General features: G+C 37.0%; 1 protein-coding gene across 4 annotated transcripts in view; it reads right to left on the bottom strand.

Moving 5' to 3' along the window:
• The window catches only part of KDM4C (lysine demethylase 4C), a 402,052-nt gene that overhangs the window by 194,014 nt on the left and 187,655 nt on the right, over positions 1–20,383 (bottom strand). For 3 of the 4 annotated variants that reach the window (XM_043891189.1, XM_043891188.1, XM_043891190.1), the window contains 3 exons: positions 7,371–7,564; positions 4,133–4,371; positions 1,587–1,900 (listed from right to left, as the gene is read on the bottom strand). In XM_043891189.1, coding sequence (XP_043747124.1) covers positions 1,587–1,900; positions 4,133–4,371; positions 7,371–7,564 — 747 coding nt within the window. Of the gene's footprint in view, positions 1–1,586; positions 1,901–4,132; positions 4,372–7,370; positions 7,565–8,683; positions 9,169–20,383 lie in introns of those variants that run through there. The other variant, XM_043891191.1, reaches the window with a different exon arrangement.

The following is a 20,383-nucleotide window of genomic DNA, read 5'->3' on the forward strand; positions in this document are numbered from 1 at the left end:
GTATTACACTCAACACTAAGAAACACTGGTCACACTACACAAAAATGAACCAGGTCTGTATGACTTAGAAGGACTCAGAAGTCTGACAAAATGGGATGAGAAAAGACCACCACACAGCTATTTCTGACAAGTGCAAACCAAGTCCTTATTCCTCAACAACAACACTTGCCTTCCTGGGCAGTCAGGCTTTGTTCAGTGAAATGATAAAGATGAAGGTTAACAGTAAGGGAACAGAAAAGTTATTTTCAGTTCCATTCTAGTTTAAAGAATTAGACCAAATATAAACAGGCATTTGACTTATTCACCAGTCTAGAATCCCAGCATCTGTCCAGCTACAAATAATCCCTACATGAAACTAAGTTGTAAATTTTGTTTACTGGTATGTGAATACTATGTTCAAATTTCTCAGCCACCTTTTCAAATAAATTAGATTATAACTTTCTGTTTCTCAGGTGTTTCAGAGAAATATTTTATAGTTCAGTAGGACAATCATGCATAAAAAATGATAAAAAGTTATTGGGGGAAATTAGGAGATTATCTATATTGTATTGGACATTTTAAAACTACTTATAATAGGGCATTCCAAACTGATGTCTTTATTTACTCTCTCTTGCTACTCAAAGATACAAAAGGCTTCTTCTGAGCTAAAATGAACAAGAGCAATCCAGAACTGGGTCTGTTCAGCAGCCAGCACAATTTATCAGCTCAAACATTTGAGGCTTGCCTTATTCATCCACCTGAACTCCTTTACAAAGTTGTTCGGGTCAAAAGAGGTCACCAAATTACGACAATCACAGCACACAACTGTAGCGTGGCTGATACAATCAGTTCATGCTGAAAGCATGTGATACTAACATCACATAAGGACACAGGACAAACAGGGAGGCCTTCTGTAAAGGGTTAGAAAGAGGAAGTTGGAAATCAAGAGAGATCTTGAGCTTTCCAAGTGTCAGAAAGCCTGGTTCCAGCATGGGCAGAGACAGAAGGTTCAGCCTGGTCCTAGATTCAGAGTCCATGAGGCAAGAGTCAGGGAAAAACATAACGAGAAGAGCCCTAATGTTAAAATAGAGGTTGAGAGAAGCCTAGGACCCAGAGGTATTAAGCACTGGCAGAAAGAGATGAGAGTCTTGCAGGTGAATTATTTCCAGTCTGGCTAATATTGCAGGTGACAGAACCATTCTATGTCTTGACTATATCAATGTCAGTATCACTGTGCTATCCTATCCTAGTTTTCCAAGGAGGTTCTATTGGGGGAAACTGGGTGTATAAGATCTTGCTACATTACTTCTTACCACTGCATATAAATCTACAAAGATCTCAAAACAAAGAGTTTAATGTTAGAAAAACTAAGAAAGAAAATCAAACCCCAACACGTGGCCAACAGTTCCATGTTCTCTGAATTATCACCAGGTTAGCCAGAGCTCACAGAAAGTTTACCTCCCAGTCATTGAAGGAAAAAGATTAAGACCTATAAATGTGAGATGCTATTTCCACCCTACAGCAAGATTTCCAATGCATAGCATGCTGTTTCCAAAAAGAGCCTTGACAACACAATAAATATGGTAAAAATTGACACTGTCACATACACTGGGGACTTTGAAGCCATTTCTCTTGCCACTGGAGACCGCTGGGACTTCCCCAGGTTCAAGGCCACTCCCACGGCTTTCCACATCACTCTCTTCTCCCTCAGTCAAAGCACTGCTACTCTCTGCCACAGAGGAGTATGACTCAGGTGACTTTGGCCATGGAAGCTTGCGTGGCTCTGATTCCTCGGATGTAACTTGGCCACTAGATATGGACTCGTCAGCCTCACTGGGATTTGAAGGTGGAATTGCCGCACAAGTTTGGTCATCCTCAGCTTTGATTTTCTCTGCTACAGATGTGTTTAGGCAGATGTTTCCTAAGGAGTAAAACAAGAGCACGTTAATAAATGTTACAATGTATTATTGCTAAGAATTGTTAAACTGCTCTCAACTAAATGTCTATCATCAAACATCCCCTCTAAATTTCCACTGAAGACCCCAGTGGGAAAGGTCACCAAAGTACTATGCAGCCTTTGTAGTTGCTAAGGCAGCAAAATAATATATTTACTGACAAAATAAGGAATCAAAAAGAGGTTCCACTGTAAACCAGTGTCCAAAGCCTTGGCAATAACAATAATTACCTAAGGAATAGCAATCTGAGATCTTTCAAAAAAATAAGAATTTAATTCCAATATATGTTACTGATGAAACATTCCAACTCAGAGGATGTGAAACTGTACAAGTCCATGTAAAACACATGTAAAACTGTGCAGGTCCAATAAAAATGGTTTCTTAAACTAATCCTGCACAGTACAAGGACAGCACAAAACGGAAAGGAATATCACAAATACTTCACTTCTACATGAAGTGAAAGTCTTGGCCCTACCATCTTCTCTTATGCATACACAAGTGTGCATCATTTTATTCACCTATCGCTCAAACACTGCACCATGCCAAATCTTTTTTTTTCCAAATCTATTAAATACTCTTGGGTTTTAAAACCCAGAAGTCAAAATCCAAGAAACCAGGTAGCAACAGAACAAATAAAGCTGCGTATCCTTGGCTTAAACCACTCAGTAGTTCGTAAAGTAATTAATTTAATCCAGTGTACTTAAAAAAAAAAAACTATGGTGAGGGACAACAAAGAAATACCTGTACACATTACATAACTAGGGATTCCTTGGTGGCTTAGAGGTAAAGAATCTGCCTGCCAATGCAGAAGATGAAGGTTCAACCACTGGGCTGGAAAAATTCTCTAGAGAAGGAAATGGCAACCTACTCCAGTATACTTGCCTGAGAAATCCCAGGACAGAGGAGCCTGGTGGGCTACAGTTTACAGGATTGCAAAAGAGTCAGATACAACTTAGCAACATGTGTATAGCGCATAACTGGTCTCTGCACTTCCCTACTTTCTTCACTTTCTATCTTCCATGCGTTCATCACAAATCAGTTCAGATATCACCCACTCCCAGAAACCTTGCCAGTTCAGCCTCCTGTCTATTTTGGGTCTTTCCTTGGTATGCCATCTCTACAGTGGTACTTGGCACACTAGATAGGAATTACATATTTATTTGTCTAGATATCCAATTAAATACAAACTCACTGGGAAAATGTCTATGATTTAAACTCTATTAACACAGACATTTCAAGTGCAAAAGGAAATAAGAATGGAAAAGAAGCCAAGGACTGATTAATTAGAACAATGATCAGGACTTTTCTTTTACTGTAAGTGGAATAAGAACAAGAAAATGGTAGGGCCAAGACCTAAGCTGAGTCTTTTAAAAGGATCACTACAATTGCCAAATGGAGAACTGACTAGAGTGGACACTGGAAAAACAGGAAGGAGGCACCTTCTACAACAGTCCAGACAAAGATAACACATCTTGAGTGAAGAGAAAGCAGGGGGATGTCTGGATTTGGGAAAGCCCCACAACAGAAAGACAGAATAGATGAGGGGAATGAGAGTGAGACAGGAATTACCAATAAGCTCTATTAGAAAAAGGGCAAAATCTCCCACAAGTATTAAAGAGGTAAAGCATAAAAACAGTTTCAAAGAAATGTGCTACAAAAAAGGGGAAGAGCAAATGAGTTGAGATTTATAGATGATGGCTTTGGCACAGAGAAAAAGCCAGGGGACTATATATGCCATGTCACAGGATTGAATGATTTTTGATGTTACTTTGTAAAACCTTAATCTTTATTTTCTTTTTAAAATTAATTCAAAAGCTAAGAATCTGCAAAGAATTATCTATAATTGGTTTTCTCTATTCCATGTGAATTCGAGAAGATTTCCAAAAATGTATTATATATTGTAAATTGAGTTGCACCAAAAAAAAATTTTTTTCTTTTCCATCTTAGAATCTACTTTTTCATTAAGTGAAATAGGTACTGCTGGCTATTTGTCTTAAAATTTCATTACCCAGAACAGTGGTACTTCTGGCTTTTATAACACTCCCTTGGCCTTCTAGTTGAGTTACCTCATAGCTTTAGATACCTTATTGGTTAAGCTCTGTGAAAAAGTAAGATGTCTGTCCTAGAAAACACAGACTTAAGGAAGATCAGCAACTACCTACTACTAACACGTGAAACATTATCAGCTAGTTTCTCACCCGAGAATCTGATATTATCTGACAAATTATGATCCAATTGCATCCTGCTAACAGAGGTCTCTTTCTCTGAAGGTGCTTCTGTGTTTGCTAGTTTCACTGCTTCTCCTGGCTTTCCATCATCCTTGAGATCATATGGATCCGGGTCAGGAGTGGGTCCCTCTGTCCCACCAACTGTAGCTGACAGTTTCTCATCCTCCTCATTCTTAGGCCTCTTAGCGTGAGAACTAGTACACTGGAAGCTATTAACAAGAAAAGCTGTAGTCAGAACACAATGTGGGCAAAGGACAGAAAAAAATACATACATAAGCATTATTTTCACTTACTGAAAAAACAGAATAAAAAACTGGTTTTTAATCGCAATATACAAAGATAATCTTCATGATTAATAGATCAAATTTGAAATTGAAATGTTAACAACAGTTTTAATAACAATTTACTAAAAATTAAAATTAAAACAACTCTAAATAATTGATTATTAAAACATTATTGGGAAAAAGTTTTAACACTGTTAAAACTTTATATGGAGAAGGAAATGGCAACCCACTCCAGTATTCTTGCCTGGAGAATTCCATGGGCAGAGAGCCTGGTGGGCTACAGTCCATGGGGTCTCAAAGAGTCGGACAAGACTGAGCGACTAAACAACAACAACAACAAAACTTTATAATAATATTAAAAGAAAGCTTAACATAAGAAATAAAGTGAAAAATCATGACACAGGGATAAAATCAAACATTATTTAGATAATGAAGAAAGAAAAAGGAAACAAAGTGATTCCATAAAGCTGTTGTTAAAATTTTAGTAGATTATTTACATTCCAAGGTGACCTGGTGACTATATTTCCCTGAGTTTCATATAATTCTGAAATATGCATGAAAATCATTAAGATTACATGTCAAATTATCATTAGCTAAAGAAATTACAAGAGGAAGAAGGCTAACCACATGTGTTTAACATCTTATATCAATGTACTATTTATTTTCAGAGTGGACACCATTTTTATATTATTCCACTTCTAGTATTTTTCAGCAAGTCACTTCATAGCTTTATTGTAGATGCCTTCTGTAAATGACACAACATTTCTAACACTTTCATTTGAGAACAGCTATAAGTCAAACTAAATCAACATGTATTTCAGAATATGTACACACACACACACACACACACACAGGACATTAGTGTTATCCTATAGGAAGTCCCCATAAGATAAAGGGAGTAGCCAGGGATAACCTGGCTTTGGTAAATTTGCTAAAAGTAACAGTACTGGTATCATCATCACTTTTACTGAAACCCATGCAGTGGTCTATGTGGAATATTACATTATGAATAGCACAGCACACATAAAATTAAAAGGTTGACATCTCTTTGAGACTTCAGTGAAACATTCCCTTAATTAGACTTCCTCAGATACCGTATATTACTTAAGAGAGATCAGCAAACTCAATGATCAAGCCACAAAGGTGAGCATAATAAGCCCCTCAACATTAGGCTTTCTAACTGGGTAAGTAAAGACCACTGATTATTTTAACCTACTGAAAGACACTTCACTGTTCAATGTCGTATCTGTGTGCAATGTCAACCAACAAGGACCATTGTGATTAGTAACTAAGAGACCAGATTATACACCTAAATTAGAGTGTTGTGTTTTCTGTCCATTAAATAATAATTCTCAAGACATTCTATTGGCCACTGAACCCAAGATTGACTACTGTCTCCTGCAGCGAATATTTTTTGGCAATGTGGATTAGCACCTTTATTCTCCAAATCAGTGTTTCCCAAACTTTTCGGAGTGCAACCCACAGTGAGTTATACACTTCAGATGATGACACGATACACACATACATGGATGCTCACACATGTCATGAATTAATACTTACCATCACCTCATGGGAAGGACTACAATACAGTTTACTCTCTTTAACTTCCTAATTTTAAAATGCTGTTCCTAACCTATTAAATTGATTTGAAAAGTGACAGTTTGAAAATTCCTGATGTAGACTATAGGGTGAAATAAGAACATCTGGGTTGTAACTCTGCTACTAATTCTGTGCAAGTATATCTCATAAAATGCTGGTTTGATTCCATGTTCTTAAGGTTCCTCCACTTACTAGCATTCTAAAATAACAGAAAATAAATTGTCAGGGGAAAATAAAACAGAGAGAGAGACAGAGAGAGAGTCAGAAAATAAACATCAGAAGTGTGGGCAAAGATTTAAAATTACAGTGTTTTTTGGTTAGTAGCTAAAAACTGGAAAGAAGCTACAGGTCCAACTATAGGAGATTAGATAAAATACATGCAGGCATTAAAATTTTTGTAGCAAATCATTCAATTACATGAAAAAAACACAAAACTGGTCAAATTACTAATAGAGCATGGCCCCAATTTTGAAAAGGCATATAATATTATATAATAAATAAGAAATATATATGTAAAGGATATATACAAAATGTTAACACTGGTTATTTCTGGATTGTGAGGTAATGGGTGATTTGGGATTCCTTCATTATTCTTTTCCTTATTTTACAAATTTTCTCCAATGCACAAATATTACTTTTACAATCTGAAAGAAAAACAATGAGTAATATTGGAGAGTAAAAATACAACACAACCCTGGAAAATAAGAACCTAAAAAGGTTGCCTGAGGACCTGAGCGACAAAACACACTTCCTGTTTAATGTGTTTTAAGACAGCAAGATGACCACGACAGGCCTAAAGGCTTTTGAGATGGCCCTGGCCACAAAAATGGAATGCAGGATACATTACACAGAGACAACCACGTTACAGAAACACCACATGCTCTGACTGACAACTTGTGAAGCCGAGTGTGTATAATGCAGCAAAATACAGGCTCCCCAAAAAGAAGAGTAATATGAGATGTTTGACAAGTGAAGAAGAGAACTACCAAAAGTCAAAGTCGGTAGCCAAATTAAAAAGTTGGAAACCAAGTTATTGAAGCTGACAAAAATAAGGAGAGAGCACCCGTAAGACTTTAAATACATTCGTGTTAAGGGCTTTAGTAGTTCTACAAGTGTTCTATTTCTCATGCACTGCAACACAACAGACCTCTCTTTTTACATTCTATTTATTTATTGCACTTCCAAAGAATTACAAATACTTTGCCTCAAATTTTCAGTAAGATAGTAAATAATGAATAGTAAATACAATGAATAAACAGAAGAAAAGCAAATAAATAGTCTTTAAATTTTAACTGAGTGGGATGGGGTGGGGGCAGGATCATTACCTCCTGGATGCTTTTCTTACTTTCCTCCTCCGCTGCAGCCATGCTTTTACTTCAGGGGTGGATTCTGGAGTAGGCTTTGTGTGATCAATGGTGTATATATCCTTTCCTTGCTTCCAAAGCTGGTATCTGTCTGGTTGAAATTTCCTCACAAAGATATCCATAGAAATTTTCACCATGTCTTTCCTGCAAGTGCACTGAAACACAATGGCGTTGGAGTGCTTTAGACATTTTGCTGACTACATAAAGTCACACTGAGTTGTTCTCTGAGTGTGCCGTACATGAATACTGCATAATTAAAATACTACATACTGCATAGTTAAAAATAATGCTTTATATTTTCGAAGATTCAGTGAGTAAAAAACTCGGTTTCTCCTGAATGGAGGTGACAATCTGTATATTCACATCTATAAATGAGAGTAAGATGTTAAAATGTATTGTACAGTTCTTGGAAACTCTATCAAGAACAACTGAAAGGAGGGAGCACATATTTGAAAGCAGACCTGCAGAGAAGGAATACCCTCCCAGCACAAGGATGCACTGCTGCACTGAATATTGTAAAAGAGAAAATCTAGGTTGGCAATGAATAAAAGTAGCTAATGAATGTGTGGTTAGAATAATTTAACCAATAGATTGATATAAATTTTCTCCAAGACCCTTATTAATCGCCTTAGTGTTTATTAACAAATACACTCTCACAAAGTAACCAACAATTAGGAGCAAATAAACAGTCTCTTCTACATCATATCACATGAAACACCCAGCATCATCTCTACAATCATATCCATTAGGAAAAACAGTATTAAGGTAAGAAGTTTAAAGAAAAGATTATTTTGAACCCACTAGAACTTCCATTCTCATGAATACATAGTTAGCAGTTATTAGAAAGTTTCCTATGAAGACCTCACACAGGTTAAAGTGTGTCCAGACTAATACTCCAGGCAGGTAGAATTCAGTGAAACAGAGGTAGTCTCAAAGATGTAACTAACATACCTTAATCATCCCTAATACACCTGGCAATAGACTGGTTTACTCAACAACAGCCTTGAAAGTAAATCTTTCAATACTTTGGGAAAACAATTATCATCTCTATGCAAATTAATTTAAAATTTCTTAATAACCTCCAGCCCAAAACTTTCTCCACAGAGTTCCAATCTTGACTTGAAAGTTCAAGAAGAAGGAAAAAACAAAACAGTTCAGGACATGGATAATAGTCTAATATGCTGAAAAGCAACTTCTCCAACTTCCAGCAAAAATTCTATTGTTACATATTGTATGATAATCCTTTTGTTCTCCTATATTCACAATCAACATTTCCTAATCCCCCCCTTCGCTTCGATCCCTCAAAATCCAGTCTGTCATCATCTACAATTAGCTCTTCACCTACCTGCATAAATCCTTTCACCAGGACACCTTCACTGTCAGACTCTGAAACTTAGTATAACAAAGCTAACTAATTTCCCTGCCTGCAGTCTCTCAGAGCTCCAATTCATCTTCATAGCTGTCACTTTAATCTCCCTCAAATATCTCATAATCTTTCATTTCTGAGTTCAATACGGTATAGTATTCTGCTCTGCCTTTAAAATAAAGTCTAATGTTCTGAGCCTGGCATTCAAGGCCTCTTAAGCTTTATCTCCACTAGTGAGATATCCAGGTTTCTCTTCCACTGCAACTCAAATGAATATTCCTATTCAACCACGAAGCAAAGTCACCAAGAGCCTCCTTACCTCAGTACTTCTGATCCTACCACAAAGCCTTCCAGCTCACCATTCTGCCATCCAAAGCAAATTCATCCTAAACACTGAATGCAAATTGTACCAATTATCCTTCTGAATGGAGTACTATTTATCTACATCATTGCTTTCTATTATTAATTAAGTACAGGCAGACCTCATTCCATTACACTTTGCTTTATCACACTTTCCTCTAACACGCTTTGCAGATAAAGTGCTTTTTACAAGTTGAAGGTTTGTGGCAACTATGCATCAAGTCCATCAATTTTTCCTACAGCATTTTCCAACAGCAGCTGGTCTCTTCATATCTCTGTGTCATGTTTTGGTAATTCTCAACATTTCAAACTTTTTCATTATTAGGGTGATCTGTGATCAGTGATTATTGATGTTACTATTGCAAAAAGAATAAAACTTGCTGAAGGCTCAAATGATGGTTAACTTTGTTTTTAGCAATAGAATACTTTCTAATATATACTTTTTTCTAGACACAAAACTATTGCAGCACATAATAGACTACAATATAGTGTAAACATAACTTTTATATGCACTGGGGAACCAAATAATTTGTGTGACTAGCTTTTTGTGGCGAAAGGAACTGAAACCCCGGTCTCTGAGGCATGCCTGTAAAAAGAGAGTTTCGAGTCATTTTTAAGTCTTCCTGGCTCAGAAATACGGAAAATGAGGATCATTAGATATTTGAAGTTATTTTGCTTTAAGGTGCAACCTTTCACTAAAGGAAGAAATGAAATTTAGACACACCTGCAGAAACTCTCTTATTTGAGTACAGTGTTACTAGTATTGCTTTGTGAAAAAAAGGAGTGGACAATATAGATGCTGTAAGTTGCCTTGGCATCCAAGAATTTTGTGTTACATTTTAATTTCCTATCCCTCTCTCCTGGAAGTCTTGAATTTTGTACACAAACAACAGGATCCATTGCTCAACTGATTCTCTGACTCAGTAAAAGAATTTATGTCCTAAGTTATAGAAACAGAACAAATTAACGGTTGCCAGGGTTAAGGGAAGAAATGACAGTGAGAGGGAAGCAGGTGGGTTCAGGTATACAAGGCAATGTGACGGATCCTTGCAGTGGTGGAAATATTCTGTATCATTGTCAATATCCTCTTTTCCTATATTGTACTATAGTTTTGCAAGAAATTACCATCAGGGTAACAGGGTAAAGGATACACAGGATCTACGTGTCTTATTTTTAGTAACTGGATGTGAATCTATAATTATCTAAAAATAAAATGTTTATATATATATATATGTGTGTGTGTGTGTGTGTGTGTGTGTTTAACCTTCGATTTTAAATACTCAGAAATGCAGGCATAAAATACCCAAAATAATGCAAGGGCACAATGCCAGAATCAAAAACAGTTGAAGTAAACTTTAAAAGCATACAGAAAATCTACTTTTGTCAGTAGTGACAATTAACACATTCATCTAAAGCTCTAAAGATTACATGAGAACATTTAATAGAATGTGCAATGTGACTTTACTAGCATATAAGAATGGAAGACATTAACAATCCCATTTAGGAACAAAGAAATTACAGACTACATATTGGTACAAAAAGCAATAACAGGTAATAACTCTCAAGCAAGCTATTTTGGATAAGAATTCAAAACACTAATAGAAATGGCTTTTCTTACTGTTTCTTTTAAGAGTATACCTATTGTTTATGCAATATATAATGTATGCAATGCTAAGTTCATATTTAAAGGGAGTTGTCAGGAGTCTATAAGCACAGAACTCTTCCATATTTCACTACCCTAAGACTTGTTACACAGAATCATGATTATTCGTCCCTGTCTCCCAGGAAGTCGAATTCATGCTGTTATTTATACTGAAAACCAGCAATCTAATTTCAAAATGAAAATGTTTCTAAAAATCAGCAACTTTCTAAGGCAGCAAATACTAAGCTAGTCATCTGAACTGTAGAATTGGAAATTTCATATAACCACAATACATGATTAATAAAATAAACGGCTGAGGCTTAATTAAAAAACCCAAACGAAGGTATTACTTGAACATATATTCTATGTGACACACAGTGTGGCTAATTGGGGGGGGGGGGGGCCTTCATGTGCAAATATCTGATAAGGAAGACTTTGAAGGCAGGCAAACATCTGAAATTATTCTGCTTTCCAGCCTATTTATAATAGTTAAATGGTAATTAAGAAGGAACTGAGGAAAGGGACTTCCCTGGTGGCCCAGTGGCTAAGATTTCTCACTTCCAATGCAGGGGGCCCCAGACTGATCACTGGTCAGGGAACTGGATGCCACATGCCACAACTAAGAGTTTGCATGCCACAACAAAGACCCAGGGCAGCCAAATAATAAAAAATAAATATTAAACAACAAAAGAGGTACTAAGGCAAGAATTACTTAAAGTAAGATAACAAACCTAGTAAGCCAACTTGATGTGGTTGTTATGGGTTAAACTCTATCTCCCCTCCACCCCCAAAAGGTATGTTGAAATTCTAACCCCAGTACATCAGAATACAGACCTACTTTGGAGACAGGGTTAAGGCAGAAGTAGTTACTATGGTGTAATATGGTGTTACTGAGTAGAGTGGGCCCTTAATCTAGTAGGACTGGTGCCCTTATCAAAAAAGAAGAGGCACAGACAGGGAAGAAGGCCATGCATGTAAAGATAAAGGCACAGATTGGATTAATGCATCTACAAGGCAAGGGCCACTGAGGATTAACTCTGCCACCAGGAAGAAGCCTGGGAGGGTCTCAGAGGGAGGAAAGAACTATAGGTGCCTTGATTTTGGACTTTTGGCCTCCAGAACCCTGAGGCAATAAATTTCTGTTGTTGTAAATCACCCAGCTATTGGCTCTATTACAGCAGTCCAAGGGAACTAATACAAATTTTTGGAACTAGGAAGTACAGCACTTCTATAACAAACAGCTTAAAATGTGGAGTGGCTTTGGGGAAGAGAAAAGTAGAGAGTCATCATCATAGACTATATCATATATATATATATATATCATATATCATATGCTATAACATATATCATATATATATATATGTGTGTGTGTGTGTGTATATATATATATATATATATAAAATGAAGAACAGAGTATCGCTACATGTGCTAAATGTGCTTCTGGCAAGGTCTCGGAGGTAAATGAGGAGTATGGTACTGGACACTGGAGGAAAGGTGATCCCTGTTGTGCAAAGTGGAAAAGTTGTGTTATGTTGGGTGAAAGGTAGAACTAAAAATTACAAACTTGGAAATGTAGTTGTGATTTCCAATGAAAGTATGGAAGGTTCAGCCTTGCTTGCCTGTCTGCTTACTGTAAGACAGGAGAAGAAAGAAAGAAACTGAGGAAGGAACTGCTAAGCAAAACGAAACCAGTTTGGAAAATTCTAAGCCTATCCACAGAGTATATTCTGGAGACTGGGCAATGCTTTGGCTGGATAGACATTTGCTAAAGGGATTAGGCATGTGAGTCATGGATCAGATCAACCATCTCAGCAGAAGCCAGGAATGGAGAAGTGATTATCCAGGAAAGGCCTGCGGAGGATACTCTTGTGTGATGGCTTGGATACCCCTGAGGTACAAAGAAGACCAACCAAGTTTGTGAGGGCTTTAAGTTATAAGAAATAATGCCAGCCTCAACTGAAAAGGAGAGAGCCAGGATGAAATGATGGTAGAATGACTAACAGGACAACTCACAAGGAAGAGGACTGAGACAACAGTCCTCTGTAACATCTGTTACAGCAGCAAAAAAACTCTCACACGGAACATATAGAAAGATGCTGCCATATGTTTTATTTAAAATATATTAATGGAGGCCCTCCTGCAATGGAGGAGACACAGGAGATGCGGGTTCAATCTCTGCACTTGGAAGATCCTCTGGGGAGGAAATGGCAACCCATTCCAGTATTCTTTCCTTTTTTTTCTTACCCTCCCTCCCCCCACTCTGGTATTCTTGCCTCAAAACTCCCATGGACAGAGGAGCCTGGTGGGCTATACAGTCCATGGGGTCGCACAGAGTCAGATATGACTGAGCAACTAAGCATGCACAATGGAAATATTCAATAAAGCAGTAAACCCATTCATGTTAAATTTTTCTGAATAACATAAACCCACGAACTATTACTATCCAATCAACAGTATGCTAGATAATACATAAAAATAACCTTATTTCTTTTAAAATTCTATATTGGATTATAATGCCTTGGAAGAGGAGAAAAAGAAAGCATGAAAACAGTTTGTTGAGAAACTACAAAACCCACAAAGCAGCATACTGTGGCACTTAAAAATTGGACTCAAACTCCAGTTTCAACACTAACCAGCCATGTAACCTTGATCAAGTTATTAAATGTCTCTGTGCCTCAGCTACCTCATTTGAAAAACTTTCTCATTTGAAAAACTGAGCATAACAGTGATAACTACCTCACAAGGACTAAGCTTTTTGCATCTGTAAAATAGACTGTAGTCAACTACAAATTAGCACTTATCTTGCCTTGATAACCTCATGAACAGTATGAAAAGGCAAAAAGATAGGACACTGAAAGATGAACTCCCCAGGCCAGCAGGTGTCCAATATGCTACTGGAGAAGAGTGGAGAAACAATACCAAAAAGAATGAAGAGAGGGGGCCAAAATGAAAACAATGCCCAGCAGTGGATATGACTGCTGATGGAAGTACAGTCTGATGCTATAAAGAGCAATATTGCATAGAAGCCTAGAATGTTAGGTACATAAATCAAGGCAAATTGAAAGTGGTCAAACAGGAGACGGCAAAAGTAAACATCAATATTTTAGGAATCAGTGAACTAAAATGGACTGGAATGGGCAAATTTATCTCAGATGACCATTATATCCACTACTGTGGGAAAGAATCCCTTAGAAGAAATGGAGTAGCCCTCATAGTCAACAGAAGAGTCCAAAATGCAGTACTTGGATGCATCTCAAAAACGACAGAATGATCTGTTTGCTTCCAATGCAAACCATATAATATCACAGTAATCCAAGTTTATGCCCTGAGCTGTAATGCTGAAGAAGCTGAAGTTGAATGGTTCTCATGAAGACCTACAAGACCCCATGTCCTTTTCATTACAGGGGACTGGAATGCATAAGCACGAAGTCAAGAGATACTTGGAGTAACAGGCAAATTTGGCCTTGGAGTACAAAATAGAGCAGGGCAAAGGTTAACAGAGTTTTGCCAAGAGAATGCACTAGTCATAGCAAACACCCTCCTCCAACAACACAAGAGAAGACTCCACACATGGACATCACCAGATGGCCAAACCAAAATCAGACTGATTATACTCTTTGCAGCCAAAGATGGAGAAGCTCTATACAGTAAGCAAAGACAAGACCAGGAGCTGACTGTGGCTCAGATCATGAACTCCTTATTGCCAAATTCAGACTTAAATTGAAGAAAGTGGAGAAAACCACTAGACTATTCAGGTATGACCTAAATCAAATTCCTTATAATTATACAGTGGAAGTGACAGATTCAAGGGATTAGATCTGATTGACAGAGTGCCTGAAGAACTATGGACAGAGGTTCCTGAAATTGTACAGGAGGCAGTGATCAAGAAAAAGAAATGCAAAAAGGCAAAATGATTGTCTGAGGAGGCCTTACAAATACCTGAGAAAAGAAGAGAAGCAAAATGCAAGGAGAAAAGGAAATATACACCCATTTGAATGCAGAGTTCCAAAGAATAGCCAGGAGAGATAAGAAAGCCTTCCTCAGTGATCAGTGCAAAGAAATAGAGGAAAACAACAGAATGGGAATGACTAGAGATCTCTTCAAGAAAATTAGAGATACGAAGGGAACATTTCATGCAAAGATGAGCATAATAAAGGACAGAAATGGTATGGACCTAATAGAAGCAGAAGATATTAAGAAGAGGTGGCAAGAATACATAGAAGAACTACATAAAAAAGATCTTCATGACCCAGATAACCATGATGATGTGATCACTCACCTACAGCCAGACATCCTGGAATGCAAAGTCAACTGGGCCTTAGGAAGCATCACTACAAACAAAGCTAGTGGAGGTGATGGAATTCCAATTGAGCTATTTCAAATCCTAAAAGAGGATGCTGTTAAAGTGCTGCACTCAATATGCCAGCAAATTTGGAAAATTCAGCAGTGGCCACAGGACTGGAAAAGGTCACTTTTCACTCCAATCCCAAATAAAGATAAGGCCAAAGAATGGTCAAAATACCTCACAATTTCACTCATCTCACACACTAGCAAAGTAATGCTCAAAATTCTACAAACCAGGTTTCAACAGTATGTGTACTATGAACTTCCAGATGTTCAAGCTGGATTTCAAAAAGGCAGAGGAACCAGAGATCAAATTGCCAACATCCATTGAATCATCGAAAAAGCAACAGAGTTCCAGAAAAACATCTACTTCTGCTTTATTGCCTACACCAAAGCCTTTCACAACAAACTGTGGAAAATTCTTAAAGAGATGGGAGTACCAGACCTCCTTACCTGCCTTCTGAGAAATCTGTATGCAGGTCAAGAAGCAACAGTTAGAACTGGACATGGAACAACAGACTGGTTCCAAATAGGGAAAGGAGTATGTCAAGGTTGTATATTGTCACACTGCTAATTTAACTTATATGCAGAGTATATCATAAGAAATGCTGGGCTGGATGAAACACAAGTTGGAATCAAGACTGCCAGAAGAAATATCAATAAGCTCAGATATGCAGATGACACCACCCTTATGGCAGAGAGTGAAGAAGAACTTGGGCCTCTTGATGAAAATGAAAGAGGAAAGTGAAAAAGCTGGCTTACAGCTCAACATTCAGAAAACTAAGATCATGGCATCTGGTCCCATCACTTCATGGCAAATAGATGGGGAAACAATGGAAACAATGAGAGACTTTATTTTTCTGGGCTCCAAAATCACTGCAGATGGTGACTGCAACCATGAAATTAAAAGAAAGCTATGAAATTTAAAAAGCTTGCTCCCTGGAAGAAAAGCTATGACCAACCTAGACAGCATATTAAAAAGCAGAAACATTACTTTGCCAACAAAGGCCCGTCTAGTCAAAGCTATGGTTTTTCCAGTAGTCATGTGTGGATGTGAAAGAAAGCTGAGCACCGAAGAATTGATGCTTTTGAACTGTGGTGTTGGAGAAAGTCCCTTGGACTGCAAGGAAATCCAACCAGTCCATCCTAAAGGAAATCAATACTAAATATTCATTGGAAGGACTGATGCTGAAGCTGAAACTCCAATACTTTGGCCACCTGATATGAAGAACTGACTCACTGGAAAAGACTCTGATGCTGGGAAAGATTGAAGGCAGGAGTAGAAGGGGACAACAGGGGATGAGATGGTTGGATGGCATCACCGACTCAATGGACATGAGTTTGAGCAAGCTCCAGGAGTTGGTGATGGACAGGGATGCCTGGTGTGCTGCAGTCCATGGGGTCGCAAAGAGTTGGACACAATTGAGCGACTGAAGTGAAATGAATAGCACTGCCAATGACTGAATAGCAAAGGCATTTGCCATCTGCCTCTATGGAGACTCACCCCCATGCTGCTGTAGCTGCTGACCTTCAACAACCCCTGAGGGAATTCAGGGTAGAGTGAGGCACTCTGTGCTTCAGGGAATCTGGTGGGACAAGTCTTTTAGATAGTTGGATATTTTTAGGAACAGATTTTATGATCTCAATCTTTGCATCTCCTCATATCTACAGAAGCAATAAATCCCCTCATGACATCACATCCTCATGACTAACAAAAAACCTTTTGTAAAATGAGTGCTTCACGGTATCAACTCCCCCTTCACCAAAACCTTATATACTGACTTTCCCCCACTGCGGCTTTGGAGCAGTCTCTCACTCAGAGCAATCTGAGATGCTGCCTCCTGGGCTGCAGTCCTCATTCTGCCCCAAATAACATTTAACTGGCAACTCTCAAGTTGTACATCTTTTTTTAGTCAACACTGCTATAAATGTTATACGTGCCTATTGTTTTAAATAGGTTAGAAAGTGAAAGTGTTAGTCACTCAGTTGTGTCTCTTTGCAACCCTGTGGACTGTAGCCCGCCAAACAGGATAAGCATTACACAACCCGCCAAACAGGATAAGCACAGAGGTTCCTAGTGTTATCAAGAATCAAGAGCAACTGTGGACTTGTATTGGACTGAGAAACGACGTGAGAGGACGGGGCCCTTGTCATGGGTGGAACCCAGTGCAGGGCACATCCAGCTTCTGGATGGCTCCTATCAGACCAATTCCTTGGCTTCCCCTCTTGGAGAAACAACAAAAACTGAAGGCTCAATAGATGCAAATAAATCCTGCCAAGTAGAAATAAGGTGAGTGTAGGGGTGGAATGCATTTGATTTCTACTGTATTCCCCCAAAATAGGTATAAGAGGTCGGTGTTACATGGTTCCATGTATGTAGTTTCAAGAGACATGAGATGCTATCCACTTGTATCTCAGAGTTAAAAAGTAATTTTCTATACATACACAGGAAAATATTCTCTTTTTTACATATAAAGTTCCAATGACTGTCAGTCACAGCATATCACAGCCCACAGAGGATAAATAATATTTAAAATTTTCACATAAATCATTAACTTCCCAACAAATACAAAAAAAGGAACCAATGCATAGGATGAAACAGATTTACTGAACTGGACAATCAAAAAAAGAGAAGAACCAATGATGGCAAACTCTTGTTATGAATATATATGTGTCCAGTGAAGCATATATTGTAGTCTTCTATCGACACATGGTAGTCGGTGTATCTTAAAACCAAAGAGCACTGTCAGAAACTGTCTAATTGCACTGAACAATTACAAATCCCAGTCTGTACAGTCATTATGGTAACATGTGCCCATGAGGACTTGAAAACGACTCATATTTTAAAAACACAAATAGCATATCAAAACCTATTTCCTTCAAAAATTCAAATCAACAATTGGAAAAGTTAGGTTTTTATCAAAATCTAGTCTCCCCAAGAAAATTAATGTTTTTGAAGGTTATTGGTTATCTTCAAGGCACAACCAAATTACTACATTAGTTTACAACATTCAGCAAAACTGTCTTACATCTTCACACACAAGCTCTGAAAATATGGGACTGTGTTTCAAATGGGAAAGTGCCAAACATTCAGTGGAATCACCATTCACTTACTTTGAGAGCCCAAAAGTTTTTACATTACAACTTGCCCTTTAGAAGAACTTCATAAATAAAGAATAAAGGGAAGAGAACCAGTCTCAATTTCATTGATTTCTAACAACACACGGTCCTTAGCCATGACAATAAGAATTAAGAATGTTATTAACATAATTAGATACAACAATTCATTACTGTTTAAGTAGTAACAAAGATACTACTTAGAGTAGAATAAAGTATTAGGGATAACGACCTCTTTTTAACAAAGAAAGTGACTGATGATGATAACTAGAGTTAAAACCAATAACTAGCCTGAAATACAATTATATTCTAAACTACAAAACTACCCTTTATAGTAACAGATAATTTAATACTCAGTATGTTCACATACCTCATTGGGGGAAAAGAAAAAGTTTATCAACTCTTCACAATAATTCTGAAAAGTAGAAACAAGTACCTCATTCCCATAAGAGGACACTGAGGTCAACCAAGGTCATCTAACTAGTAAGTGAGTATACACATAGGTCTGACTACAAACATATGCTATTGTTTCTTTGCTTCCTTTTTTTTTCTTTAAACATTTACTGTCCATTTAGTGTGTCCCAAACATTATCATAGAGATGAGTGACTGAGATTGGTGTAGCCTCATATCCAAGTCTATGCTGTCAGTAGGTAACATGGCCATGAGCACCTGAAATATGGCTAGTATGAACCAAGATGTGCTGCATGTTAAATTATACACCAGATTTCAAAGACTTAAAAAGAAAAAAAAGGATATAAGGTATGTTAATAATTTTTCACATTACATATTGAAATGTATAAATTAATCTATTTATATATAAATTAATATATATATATATAATTTGCATATATATTTTAGGTTAAATAAAAAGTGTATTTAATTTTTTTTTTAATTCAGGCAATTCTAAGACTACAGTATCAAGAGAAATCTTGAATTACAGAATGTGGGTATACAATGGAAAGGGAGAATCTTTCTTAACCAGATATTTTAACCAGCTGATCAAACATTTATCCTTTATTCTTCTAGGCGTACACCTCTTTCATTCCTTCCTCTTTTTTAACACTTTTATCTTTTTTTTCTTTTCTGTTTTTTTTAACCCTTTTATCTGTTTTCAACTTAGTGATATCCAAAGCCTAAAAACTCTCCATTCCCTCTACATGTAAAAAATAGCCTTCATTGAAACAAACTACGCTACTATCAATCCACTAGCACTCCTGAATCTTCACCTTCATCTCACAACTACATAAACATATACCCAATCAATACAAATGAAATGGGTTTCCACTGAATCATACCAAACTTAAAGGAGAGAAAGACCAGCTCTTTGGAAAACTGTTACAATACTAACTCGTTTTATTGCAGGATTCCAGGAAGCCCAGACTTTTCCCTATACACTTACACTTAGTTATTTCTCACTTCAAATAGGAATGGGGAATAATATTTTCCAATATCCACTCAAATTTTTAAGGTAGTGCTTCTAATCAGGATTTTCTGACTTCTGTTCTGATGGTAAGTCACTCAGTTCTTATGAAACCAACTGATTATTTTAACAGAAAGATGCCCTAATTTAAATGGCTATTAATCACTAAATAAAATAATTTTAGAAAACAGATGCATTATACAGTTAATGAAGCCAATGTCTATTGATAGGATATTATTCTACTATTTGTAGAAGTATTTAACTTTTTGAGATACAACAAAAATTTCTGGAGGAAGTTTTGTTCTTTTTATGTTCACCATAAAGCTAAGAGCATATGTATTTATTATTTACAGTTAAATACTTTTATTGTATTTAATATGCTGATTAGCTGTAAAAATGTAATGGAACCTATTTATACTGAAATTATTCCAAATAAATTTCAAAAAATAAGTAAAATAATCTTCTTCTGTAGTCCATTCTTTCTATTATCATAAAATTTTCATTGACAGTTACAAATCTGAACAGAATTTCACCCTCCTTGGAGTACTCCAAACAGACCAACTGTTAGCTAGCTCAAAACGGAATTACATTAGAAAAGGGGGAATTCAGAATCAGTATAACAAATACAGATAAATATAATATACATTATGCTAAGCTAAAGAAATCAGGTATTTAAAAAGTTCACACTGGTGGTCATTCCACCTGATTAATGAATACAACTATG

Source organism: Cervus elaphus, chromosome 29, assembly GCF_910594005.1.
Source record: "Cervus elaphus chromosome 29, mCerEla1.1, whole genome shotgun sequence".
Lineage (NCBI taxonomy): Eukaryota > Metazoa > Chordata > Mammalia > Artiodactyla > Cervidae > Cervus > Cervus elaphus.